The 13661-nt window shown below is 40.6% G+C and overlaps 1 protein-coding gene across 8 annotated transcripts in view; it reads left to right on the forward strand.

The window, feature by feature from the left end:
* Positions 1-13661, forward strand: part of LOC134349198 (teneurin-2-like) — a 3136038-nt gene that overhangs the window by 3088108 nt on the left and 34269 nt on the right. For 7 of the 8 annotated variants that reach the window (XM_063053178.1, XM_063053171.1, XM_063053172.1 and 4 more), the window contains 3 exons: positions 2724-2867; positions 4207-4456; positions 7709-7729. In XM_063053178.1, the coding sequence (XP_062909248.1) occupies positions 2724-2867; positions 4207-4456; positions 7709-7729 (415 nt within the window). The remainder of the gene's footprint in view (positions 1-2723; positions 2868-4206; positions 4457-7708; positions 7730-13661) is intronic. The other variant, XM_063053173.1, reaches the window with a different exon arrangement.

Consider the following 13661-nt stretch of genomic DNA (forward strand, 5'->3'; position numbering starts at 1 on the left):
ATGGATGCTATGTAGCCTCTTTCCTGATGGGAGTGAGACAAACAGTGGGATAAGCAAGGTGGCCTTCTTCATATTCCTGGCCTTTTTCTGGCATCCTCCTGTATCCTACACTAATGCTATAGCCCATCCATTTCAAGGTGCAACATGTTGTGCATTCAGAGATGTTGTGCTGCATACCACTGTTGTAGTTATTTTGAGTTATTGTCACCTTCCTGTCAGCTTGAACCAGTCTGGCCATTCTCATCTGAGTTCTCTCAGTAACAAGACATTTTTGCCCACAGAACTGCCACTCACCAGGTGTTTTTTTTTGTTTCTTTGTTTTTGCACCATTCTCTGTTAACTCTAGAGACTATTGAGTGTGAAAATCTCAAGAAATTAAGGAGTTCTTAGGTATTCAAACCATCCCGTCTGGCACCAACAATCATTCCACCGTCAAAGTTACTTAGATCACATTACTTCCCCATTCTTATGTTTGGTCTGAACAACAACTGAATCTCTTGATTGTGTCCGCATGCCTTTACACATTGAGTTGCTTCCACATGATTGGTTAACTAGATATTTGTATTAACAAGCAGGTGTACCTCATAAAGTGGCCACAAAGTATATGTCTTTGATGGCAGGTAGGCTGGTGCCAGTGATGTATTGGGTAGCTGGTTAACTAGCCCTCCTGTCTGGCACAGTGCAGTTTCCATACCACATAGTGATACCAGAATGAAGGCATCATGGCACTGGTGGGATACTTGGGCATTGACTAACGTAAAGCATTATTTATGGATGTACAGCTGAACATTGCAAAAGTCAAACTACCTCCAGCTGTGTTTCACTTCAGAATTTGCACAGTATGTCTTACTCAACTCCCCAATCATGGGGTCCTTAACGTCATAGAATTATGAATATGCTTTACCAAGTGCTCTCTGACTCTGGAGAACAGCATAAATATAATTCTCTTGGAATACTGTGATATGGAGCAGCTAACCCCCAACCTGGAGTAAACCCAATGTATAGCTAGTGATGGTTTCTGTGATTTTTAACAGCCAAAGCACTTGGTGTGTCCAAGGAAGGCCAGATGCCAAAGATATTGGTCTTTGCACTGTGGAGAAGTGCCTCCTGAAAGCACTTGGTGGATATGATCTCCTGCCAAGAGCCGTTCTCTCTTTCAGCATATCATCCTGCTTCATGGGCTCCTGTCCACACACCGATCCAAGAGGAGTGGTAACTGGAGCATGGTGGCAACGATTAATTGAGAAATCTGGTATTCAGGCAAAGTTGACTTCCTGAACATAACTCTTTATAAACTTAAATCAATCTGGGAAAGGCTCTAGAGAAAGCTGGCACATTAAACATTCAGTAACCAGAAACAGCACTTAGTTGAAATCAATCAATGGTCGATAGGTTCTTGATTAGACAGAGTGCCGAAGGTTACAGGGAGAAGGCAGGAGAATGGGGTTGAGAGGGATAAAAAAGCAACCACGATTGAAGGGCAGAACAGACTAGATAAGTCAAATAGCCTTCCTCACTTCCTATGTCTTATGGCCTTATGGACTATCCTGCTTATATTCAGTGAACCCTTTACATCATAAAACATCCTTCAACAAATGATCATTTTATTCATCTTGCCTGTATATAGAATATGCAGATGGTTGGTTTCAGATATATAGGGATGTCTTAATGTCAAGAGTTCTATGCTGGTTCTTGTTGTGATCTGCCTTCTCAATATATTTTCAATATTACAGATGAAATGTGGTGGCTGCCATGCCTCAGCTTCCAAATGCATGAGCGTGATATGCCAGAACTACAAGGAAATTCACACTACCCACGTCCAAACGGCGGGTACTGCACAGACAAATTTGGAGACTCTCTTTCAAAATCAGAATCAGAAGCAGGTTTTTTTCCGCTGGCAAGCATATCATTGCATTTTTTGCCATTGTTATATGTTATTCAGTCAACAAATTCCTTTAGAAAATGGATTTCGTGCTTGGCTTCAGAACAGAAAACTGCTCCAGTAACTTGGGTTCAATCTTGACCTCCTATGTGGAGTTTTCATGTTCTCTTATTGACCACAAGGGTTTCCTCTGTGTGCTTTAGTTTCCTCTCATACCCCGAAGATGTGGAGATTGTTATGCATCAGTGAGTTGCAGAATGTGCAGAGAGCTTTGAGGACTGTGGGAAAAATAAAATAGGAATGATTGTAAATCGATGTTAAGTAGGCGGTACTGAGCCAGTGGGACAAAGGGCCTATTTCAGTACTGTATTACTTTATAAATTTCTTCACTCGCCTAACTTTCTCCTTCTAGCTTCTCAAGAATAATGTGTTTCAAACAATTTATTTATTATTTAGAGATCCAGTGTGGGACAGGCCCTTCTGGCCCAACGAGCCGAGCTGCCCAGTAACCCACCTATTTAACACAAGCCTAATCACAGGACAATTTACAATGACCGATTAACTTATTAACAGGTACATCTTTGGACTGTGGGAGGAAACCTCAGCTCCCGGAGGAAACTCACACGGTCACAGGGAGAAGGTACAAACTCCTACAGACAGCACCAGAATGACTCCAAGTTGTAATGGTGTTGCACAAACCTCTGCACTACCCTGTTACCTCCAATGAATGTGTTGAGTTAAGACAAACCAAAGGGAGAACAAGTGCACATTGAAATCTGACATAGGACAACTACTATGAAAATCAGAAGTATTGATAATGAATTTCTTTATTTTTTTCCAGTGTCTGTCGGATATGAATATGAATCCTGTCCAAACCTTATACTGTGGGAGAAGAGAACGGCCCTGCTGCAAGGCTACGAACTGGATCCATCCAACCTGGGCGGTTGGTCACTGGATAAGCACCATGCTTTGAATGTTAAAAGTGGTGGGTTGGCCGGTTTTAAGCAGCTAATTCTATATGCTTTGTGGCAATGCAATCCTTTCAAATAGGTAATACACATAAAATGATGGAGGGACTTTCAAATTGGTGAGGTCCGGAGGGATACAGTTGTTATGCATGTAAATAGGACTAGTATAGCTTTGTAAAAAGATCAGCACAGACTTATTTTGACATGGTGACCGTCCAGCCTGAGGAAATTTCACCACGGCTGTCACTGTCAAGCCCCGCAAGAATTTTGCATAGTTTATTGAGATCACCTTCCACTCATCTAAACTCAAGAGAATATACATCCACAATACTTAATCTCTCCTCATATTCACACCTCACTCTCTGGTATTCAATTGCTTGCAACCTTCAGTCTGCTAAATTTTGTGCCCTTGGAGCGATGGAGGATGAGAGGTGACCTGATAGTGTATAAGATGATGACAGGCATTGATAATGTAGATAGTCAGAGGCTTTTTCCCAGGGCTGAAATGGTTGCCGCAGGAGGACACAGGTTTAAGGCGCAGGGGAGTAGGTACAGAGGAGATGTCCGGGGTAAGTTCTTTACGCAGAGAGTGGTGAGTGCATGGAATGGGCTGCCGGCAACGGTGGTGGAGGTGGATACGATAGGGTCTTTTAAGAGACTGTTGGATAGGTACATGGAGCTTAGAAAAATAGAGGGCTATGGGTAAGCCTAGTAATTTCTAAGGTAGGGACATGTTCGGCCCATCTTTGTGGGCCGAAGGGCCTGTATTGTGCTGTAGGTTTTCTATGTTTCTAGGTTCTTATGTTAAAATATTAATGGCTGGAAAGTAACACCTCATATTGCATCTGGGTAGGTTCCAACTTGATGGCAAGAACATCAATTTCCCTCACTTCTGATATTTTTTCCCCTTCATCCTGCTCTCTTTTTTCATTCCCCATTCTGATTGTCCTCTCTCTCTTTCTCTTCTCACATGCCCATCACCTTCTTTTAGTCCCCCTTTCTTCCTGATCCACTGTCCTCTCCTACAGATTCCTCCTTCTTCAGTTCTTTACCTCTTCTATCTGGACTCTCCCAGATTCTTAATTCATCTCCCCTTCCCTCCCCACACACCTTCCCACTTACCCCCACACCTGGTCTCACCTATAGTTTGCCATCTTCTACACCTTCCCACAACCCTCCCCCCCTCCACCCCACACACAGCTTCTTATTCTGGCTTCCTCTCCCTTCCTTTCCAGTCCTAAGGAAGAGTCTTGGTCTGAAATTTGACTGTTTATTCCCCTCCATAAATGCTGCCTATCTTGCTAAGTTCCCCCAGCATTTTCTGTGTGTTAATGCCGACGTGGTCTGTTATTTCAGGCGTCTTGCACAAAGGAAATGGAGAAAACCAGTTTCTGTCCCAGCAGCCTGCAGTGATCAGCAGCATCATGGGAAATGGGCGCAGGCGGAGCATCACGTGTCCCAGCTGCAATGGTCTTGCTGAAGGAAACAAACTCCTGGCCCCTGTGGCTTTGGCTGTTGGAGTAGATGGCAGTCTGTACGTTGGAGATTTCAACTTTATTAGACGTGTTTTCCCTGCCAAGAATGTCACCAGTATCCTCGAGCTGAGGTAGGAGACACAATCATAAATCACTGTTGCCTGGAGATTCTTTGTTTGTTGCAATATTGGTTAGAACACTGTGACTGAATATATCATATCTATTTGATCATATCTAGAACATAGGTGAATAGTCAAAGGAGTCTACGGTTCATTTCACAATGTTTTCCTACTTGTTACAAATTGTTTTTACTATTCATCTCTGGTATTAAAATGTTAGTCATTTATTTAATTAACCCACTGACTTTTAAATCCTTGTCCAGAGATAATAAAAAAGGCATTTTTTTTTTTTTGCTAATTAGAACTGTCCTCTATCATCTGCCTTGACAACAAAAGTCCCATGAAAACAGCATACCAAACATTCCATATCAACTCACTTCCACAAACTCTACTTTGGCCACAGCAGTAATTCCAATTTATCAGACACAATGTTCAGTGAACTATCAAATCAATCAGCAGCTACAGTAATTTAAAACAATGGATACTCAGAAGCATAGGTTCATTGTCCAAAGACTCTCCTCCAACTAAGATGTCTACGGCATTGAAATGATATTTATCTTTAGTCTTATAATGTTTAATAAGTGATTTTCAATTCATGAGTTTTTCCCCAAAAGAGTTAATTTCAAGATAATTCTAGATGTCTATCCATCAGGAAATTCAACTTTGTGTTCTGCTTCATTGCTGACAGCTAACTAGTACCTTATCTCTGCAAACAAAATTATGTAGAAAATTGGCTTCACTATAATTGCAAGAGTCTCAATTCCCATTACAATTCTTCATTCATCCAGTTTTCTGCAAATTATAAAGAGATTCACCACATACCAAATTCCTGAGAAACGTAAGTAATTTAAATTTAAAAAAAAATCATTGTGCTGTTTTCTAGAGCTTCTAGTGAATTAAAGTTCACTTTCAAATTATTTCATTTTAAATTAAAATTTTAAATTATGGTAGGTTAACTTCCTTTGCAATCAACCGTGAGATCCATTGCTAGTGAAACAAAATATCAAAAAAGCTCATTAAATTTCCCACACCTCCCCACCATTTTCATGCACCATAGGCCGGAATACATTCAGGGCTGTAACATATTTCTGCTTAATATTTTGCAATAACTCACACATAGTTACATTCACCCACTACCTTTATGCTAAATGAATCATATTTGATTCTGATTGATGTAAAATGTTCAGCCTTTTTTTAAACCTTCCCAATGCCTTCCCCCTCCCTGTCCCTGTAACCTCATTTAGCCTGTTAGCACTTCATCTCTCTTTAATTGTCCTGCTACTCTCTTTGACTCTCTACTGCCATTTTCTCCTTTAACATTCCTTAAAAACATCCCACTTTTACTACCAGTATTTCATTTTGATCGATCTTCAGTTTTCTTTGATGTATCTATGAAACAGCTTGGATAGAGTTCCTCCAAAATTTTGTGTGTTTTGAATTTACCACATTGTCTATGAAACGTATATGCACCCTATCAGTGGTGGTGATGGCGGTGTTCAAACACTAAAAGTTCTTCTTGTTTTTTTTTTGCCATATCCTTATCTTTTCATATTCATTCACCAATCTCATGGATCATCCCTCTACGAAGAATAATGGTAATGATTTGCTCAGCAAATAGTGATAGGAGGGTCAGTAGATAGATGGACTCTGAGTGTTATGATGTGGATATTCCTGCTGTACCCATTGTTGCTCTGTGAACATCAGTGATAGATTATTGTAGTTAATGCAGTCCAGTTAGCACTATTTGTTGCGACAAACATAAAGAATACCTTCCTTTTTCTTATATTCCCTCTCCTAAATACTGTGATAGTCAAGGTTAATCCATGCCTTTCCTCCCTCAGGGGCTTCCCTTTGAGTGAAATTCTTCTCAAAATTCAGATCACAATTATTTTCATTCTGTACGCCCCCAAATTAGTCCTGACAAATACTAGGAAGACATGATGAAATTTGACTGTTAAAATGCCTCAGAAGGAAAGGCTATAAAATGAAAAGATGATGTGGTGACCCAACCCACTGATGAATCAATGTATGATGCTCCAGAGTAGAGTGTGTGCTTGCAATTCACCTTCAGCCAACCTGTTCTGATCTCAACAATGCCATTAGGGTGGATGCTGAGTTGGAAGCAGGTGCTTCCCTGCAGGAAGTAAGGAAAAGGTGAAGTTCCATTCTTGTCTAGTGATGCACACGTATAGCTTCTAGCAGGTGGTCAAGGGGCATAATTGGCAGTAGTCGTGGAGTGAGCTGCTACACGTTGCAGACATTATGCTGAGCAGGAAGCCAAATATAGCTTGCCAGCTCACTCAAGTGGAATTATATGATCCTAGATACCTCGGTTGCAGAATTTCTTTTTCTTTCCACAAATAAGGAGTTGCCTCATCACTTTTAGTTCAACCAAATATCCTCACTTTTATTCCAGCATGCTGTATATTACAAATGTATTCGTAAATTTATTTAACATCCTGTATATTACAAATGTATTGGTAATTTATAGCTTAACACAAGAGAAAGCTTCAAAATTTAATGCATGCATAAGCAATAAGAAGCCTGCTGAATTGCTGCTCAGAGGGGCCAAGGATTCCAAACAAGGAAAGGTCTCATTCAGATAGTTTTGAATAGTAGACATTGCATGTCACTGCACGAATATCTGCACTCATTTTAGGCTTTCTGTACTTGGAAATTGTATGAGCTTATTAACTGCTGAAGCAGTGGGCTAAATGTCAATACATAAATAAGGTGTCCTCTGCTACTAGAACTGAGGGAAAACAAATTTGATGGTTACCAATGTTGGGTAATTTTTGTTCTCATTCTATTAATTTTACATCACTTTTTTTGTTAGCTGTTCAAACATGTCTTGCATTGAGTGTTGGAACAACCTAAAATCTCCAGTATCTACATTTCAATTCATTACTGCTATTTGCATCCCTCTGCACAAAAGATAATGCTAAAAATTTGATTTACTGAATTATGTGGCTTTAATATTTTACATATCAGAAACATTCACACTCTTTATAGTCAAGTAGGAAAAAAATATATAAAAATTGCACCATACCAATTCCATTGATAATATGATTAGGCCCACAAACATATTGTTGGCTACAATGCTGATATCGATCTCAAATTTAATTTTTAGTAACTTTTTTTTCCCATCACATCTGTCAGTGTTTAAGAGCTTCAGCAGTCACTTAATAAATTAATGATGTAATAATGTATGTCTCAGATAATTTTTGCCTGTTCCTCTTTCTCTTTTGCTGTCTTTCCACAAAGAAATAAAGATTTTAGACATAGGTAAGCCAATCACTTTAACCTGTCTTCTTGAGAGAGAATAATCTTGTCTCATTTCTTTGTCCTATTACTGTTCCATCTACTTTAGACAGAGGTAATTCTGTGAATAAGTACTATCAGTGGTTAGAAGTTGCCAGTGGTGTATGTCCTTGTGTTTAGTTTATAGTTTATCAGCACAAGAGGGGAAGAGGGAAGAACCTCTGGGCTGTATCTGTGACAATTTTTCTGTAGCCTTAGAGTAGAAAAAGCAAAGTAAATGCCACCTTTTGGAACAATACCATGTCTTCAAAACATTATCAAAACCAAGGATTTCAAGCCCCACTCCAGGAACTGGGTAGGTTGTTTTGAAACTGAATGCTGTTGCTTTTTTTTCATGTGATGTCAAACTGATAGCCCACCTCACCTTTCTGGTGGATGTGAAAGATACCAAGACATTATTCAAATGGGGAAGTTCTGCACTTCAGTAGTCCAAGGTTCATATCTGACAAAGCCCACATAAGATCTCTTTTTTTTTTATACCACTCTCCGACTAGATCATTCAGTTCTTTTCCAATCATAGCCTCTCTGCCACCCACACCCTGTACTGACATTAAGACTCAGTGCTTTACACTCCAGATTCCTTACTTGATCCCTATTGATTGATCCCTATTAGGAATCAACCTCAACCTGTCCCCATTGTGTAAGCAACTCCATAAACTAACCCCGTGAAATTTGGAGGCTCGGTAGTGCTAAAATACGGAAAAGAATGGCCATTAATTTTAAAAAGTTGTTCAGTCATATGCAGTGCCTTGGGCCTTGTATACCACTGAAAAACTGCACCAAAACTATAAAGGAGACCTCTTTGGCCACCACACAATACACAATTTGTGTGCCCCATAAAGGTGCCATTCAATTTTCAGTAGATCTTTCGATAAGATGTTATGATCTTTATCATAACATTTCCTTGGCTGTTGAGTTCATCTAATCCATCATCTCCATCTTTGAAATCCCACTTCCTATTATAAAGGCACTTTGCTCTGGTGTCTCCTGCAGTACATCTTCACCGCCAGTCCCATGAACCTAATAATGCCAGCTTAAATGGATCTGACATACAATTGGTTATGCCATTTGCAAACTGATCTTGCCGAACCAAACAAAACGTTTTACTTACCAGAATGTCATTATACCAGGATTGTTGTAGAATAGAATAATCACTTAGACCATCTTTGCTCTCCTTAACAGCAGCTTCTTGAACATCCCTTCCTGTTTCTTTGCCATTTTTCTCTAGTAGAAATCATAAAGGTCTCACAGACCTATTTGTCACTTTGGAGAGGCCTCAATTAACTTCCTCCTTCCCTTAGTTTTTTTGGCTAAACTTACTCTCAAATTTCCATCATCACCCATATCCTGAAATTGCCTCTCAATCGAGTGTCTCTCCTGCCTCCCATCCTATTTTATGCAAGCTCAAGTTAACTGTGAGTCCCTCAACACTAACTTCACTGAAGAGTTTTCAATTCACTTTCCTTTCCTGGGTTTGATAATGGACCAACAGAAGAGTTCTCTCTTCATACATTCCCATCAGGTCTTCCTTCATCGCTCATCAACTCTCTGTCCACCAAGCCTCCAACATCTCTTTCCTTGCTAAAGTGCATGTTGTCCCCAAAACCATGCCTATACTTACACGGGTCTGAATCCTTCAAATCAGTTTTTGTTACAGTACTGAATCAACAAGAATTATCACTACTTGTGTTCCTCTGTTACCATTAACCTTGCAAAATGTCCCAAGGCAGCATTATCGAGCAAAATCTGACACTGAGCCATATAAGCAAATATTAGTATGATTTGCCAAAGCCCTTAGCAAAAAAAAAAGAGGTTTTAAAGAGTGTCTTTAAGAAAGGTTGTGTTTTGGAGATTTTGGGGAAGCATTTCAGATTTTAGCAGTTTGATGGCACGGGACCAGCAGTGGACTGATTAAAATCAGAAATAGTCACACGATCAGAACTAGAGGATGGCAGGCAACTCAGTTTGTTTAATGCTAGGCCAATCATTTTGTGTATGGAAGGAAGAGGCCATGAAAGATATTGAAAACCTGGGTGAGAATTTTGAAGTGGAAGTTTTTTTTACAGTATCTACACAATATCACATATGGCAATCATCATTTTTCATGCGCTCTATGTAAATGTAATTAAATTACATTATCCCTTCTTATGCTTCTTGGACCTGCCTGCAGACTTTTAAACCATCCTCTTCACCTAATCTCAGTCTTACCTATTGAGCCGTAAACCAATTAGTAGTCATGGCCTCTCTGCCTGCCTCCCAAGGATCTATCTGTAGCCCCATTCTTATGCTCACATATATACAGTCCCACAGGAAAATTATTTGAAGGGACAGCATGAGATTTGTTCATTTATGCACTTATGTGCATCAAAATTATGTACATCCATTCACTTTTGCCTTTGAGAAGATGTTCTTGAGCTGCTGAAGTCCATTCAGTGAAGGTATTCACACATGATTTTGGAGTTGCACTTCCGAGATTTCAACTCCACTATAAGCATGAAAATATACTTCCAGGTCAAGACAGCGAGCAACTTGAAGGACAGTGTTCGGTTAGCGGTGTTCAATGCTCTTGCTGCACTTAACAATTGTAGTTGCTGAAATCATGAGTTTTGGAAGAGTGGTTGAAACCTTAGCATCTTACAGAAGGAAAACACAGCATCCACATTACACTGATGATGGAAGAAGTCAATGTTCATCAGGCTAACGCAGGCTGTCCTTTCCCAGATGGTGTTGAGCTTCCTGAGTATTGTTGGAGCTGAAACCATCGAGCCTGGGGAGGAGTATTTCATTATTCTCGACATCTTGTTTGTATGCTGTGGAAGTTTGAAGGTAGCCACAAGCCACCACACTTATAAGACCATAAGACCATAAAATATAGACCAGAAGTAGGCCATTCGGTCCATCGAATCTGCACCGCCATTCAATCATGGCTGGCCAAATTCATCCAGTCATCCTAACTCCCCTCCCTTCTCCCCATACCCTTTGATGCCCTGGCTAATCAAGAACCTATCTATCTCTGCCTTAAATGCACCCAATGACTTGGCCTCCACAGCTACTCGTGGCAATAAATTCCACAGATTTACCACCCTCTGACTAATTTCTCCACATCTCTGTTCTAAATGGACGTACTTCAATCCCGAAGTTGTGCCCTCTTGTCCTGGACTCCCCTAGCATGGGAAATCACTTTACCATATCTAATCTGTTCAGGCCTTTTAATATTCAGAATACTTCTATGAAATCCCGACTCATTCTCCTGAACTCCAGGGAATACAGCCCAAGAGCTGCCAGATGTTCCTCATGCAGTAACCCTTTTGTTCCTGGAATCATTCTCGTGAATCTTCTCTGAACTCCTTCCAATGTCAGTGTATCTTTTCTGAAAATAAGGAGCCCAAAACTGCACACAATACTCCAAGTGTGGTCTCCCAAGCCCTTTGCATCTCTGTGTTTTGAATTTTCTCTAAATAATAGTCTGCCCATTTATTTCTTCCACCAAAGTGCATGACCATATACTTTCCAACATTGCATTTCATTTGCTACTTCTTTGCCCATTCACCTAAACTATCTTTCTGCAGGCTCCCTGTTTCCTCAGCACTACCCGCTCCTCCACTTATCTTTGTATCATCGGCAAATTTAGCCACAAATCCATTAATCCCATAGTCCAAATCATTGACATACATCGTACAAAACAGTGGTCCCAACACCGACCCCTGTGGAACTCCACTGGTAACTGGCAGCCAGCCAGAATAGGATCCCTTTATTCCCACTCTCTGCTTTCAGCCGATCAACCAATGCTCCACCCATGCTAGTAACTTCCCTGTAATTCCATGGGCTCTTATCTTGCTAAGCAGCCTCATGTGCAGTACATTGTCAAAAGCCTTCTGAAAATCCAAGTACACCACGTCCACTGCATCTCCTTTGTCTACACTGCTTGTAATTTCCTCAAAAAAATTGCAGTAGGTTAGTCAGGCAGGATTTTCTTTTCAGGAAGCCATGCTGGCTTTGGCCTATCTTGTCATGTGCCTCCAGGTATTCCATAATCTCATCCATAACTATCGATTCCAGCAACTTTCCGACCACTGATGTTAGGCTAATAGGTCTATAGTTTCCTTTTTTCTGCCTCCCACCCTTCTTAAATAGCGGAATAACATTTGTAATTTTCCACTCATCCAGTACAATGCCAGAATCTATCGATTCTTGAAAGATCATTGTTAATGCCTCCGCAATCTCTCCAGCTACTTTCTTCAGAATCCGATGGTGCATTCCATCAGGTCCAGGATTTATCCACCCTCAGACCATTAAGTTTCCTGAGCACTTTCTCAGTCATAATTTTCACTGCACATACTTCACTTCCGACACTCTTGAATGTCCGGTATACTGCAGATGTCTTGCACTGTGCAGACTGATGCAAAATACGCATTCAGTTGCTCTGCTATCTCTGCTTCTCTCATTACAATATCTCCGGTGTCATTTTCTATTGGTCCTATATCTACCCTCAACTCTCTTTTACTCTTTATATACTTAAAAAAGCTTTTAGTATCTTCTTTGATATTAGTCACCAGCTTCTTTTCATAATCCATCTTTTCTTTCCTAATGACCTTCTTAGTTCCCTTCTGCAAGTTTTTAAAAACTTCCCAATCCTCTATCATCCCACTAGCTTTGGCTTCATTGTATGCCCTCTCTTTTGCTTTTACTTTGGCTCTGACTTCACTTGTCAGGCACAGTAGTGTCCTTCTTCCATTCAAAATTTTCTTCTTATTTGGAATATATCTGTCTTGCACTTCCCTCATTTTTCGCAGAAACTCCAGCCATTTCTGCTCTGTTGTCCTCCCTGCTAGTGTCCCTTTCCAGTAAACCTTGCCCCTCTCATGCCATCGTAATTTCCTTTATTCCACTGAAATACTGACACATTGGAATTTAGTTTCTCCTTCTCAAAGTTCAAAGTGAACTCGATCATATTGTGATCACTGTACCCTAAGGGTTCCTTAACCTTAAGCTCTGCTATCACTTCCAGATCATTGCACAATGCCCAATACTGCACAGCCAATCCCCTAGTGGGCTCAGCAACAAGCTGTTCTAAAAAGTCATCCCTTAGACATTCAACAAATTCTCTCTCTTTTGTTCCAGTACTGGCCTGGTTTTCTCAATCCACTTTCATGTCAAAATCCCCAATGATTATCATGACATTGCCCTTCTGATATGCCTTTTCTATCTCCTGCTGTAATTTGTAATCCACATCCTGACTGCTGTTTGGATGCCTGTATACAACTGCCATTAGGGTCCTGTTATCCTTGCCATTTCTTAACTCAACCCATAGGGACTCTACACCTTCCAATCCTATGTCATCCCTTTCTAATGATTTAATATTATTTCTTAATCACAGGACCACACCACCCCCTCTGCCTACCAGCCTATCTTTCCAACACACTTGGACATTCAGCTCCCAGTGGCAGCCATCCTTTAGCCAAGTTTCAGAGATGGCCACATCATCATACTTAACAATCTGTAGCTGAATTTCAAGATCGTCCATTTTACTTCTTATGCTGCGTGAATTCAAATATAACACTTTCAGCCCAGTATTTGTTGCTTTCTGTTTTAACTGCACCATGGCTTTATTGCCCTGTAACTCATCCCGCTGGCTGTGATTATGCCTCATCTCCTGCCTGTCCTTTCTATCATCTCTGCTATCTTTGATTTAGTTCTGTTTTCCCCTTCCTCAGCTCTATCATTCTCCCCTGCCAAATTAGTTTAAACCCTCCCTAACAGCTCTATTAAACCTGCCTGCTAGGATATTGGATGCCTTGGGGTTCAGGTGTAACCCGTCCTTTCTGTATAGGCCCAGAAGAGGCCCCAATGATCCAGAAACCCCAAGCCCTGTCCCCTGCACCAGTCTGTCGGCCAT

Source organism: Mobula hypostoma, chromosome 7 (genome assembly GCF_963921235.1).
Source record: "Mobula hypostoma chromosome 7, sMobHyp1.1, whole genome shotgun sequence".
Classification (NCBI taxonomy): domain Eukaryota; kingdom Metazoa; phylum Chordata; class Chondrichthyes; order Myliobatiformes; family Myliobatidae; genus Mobula; species Mobula hypostoma.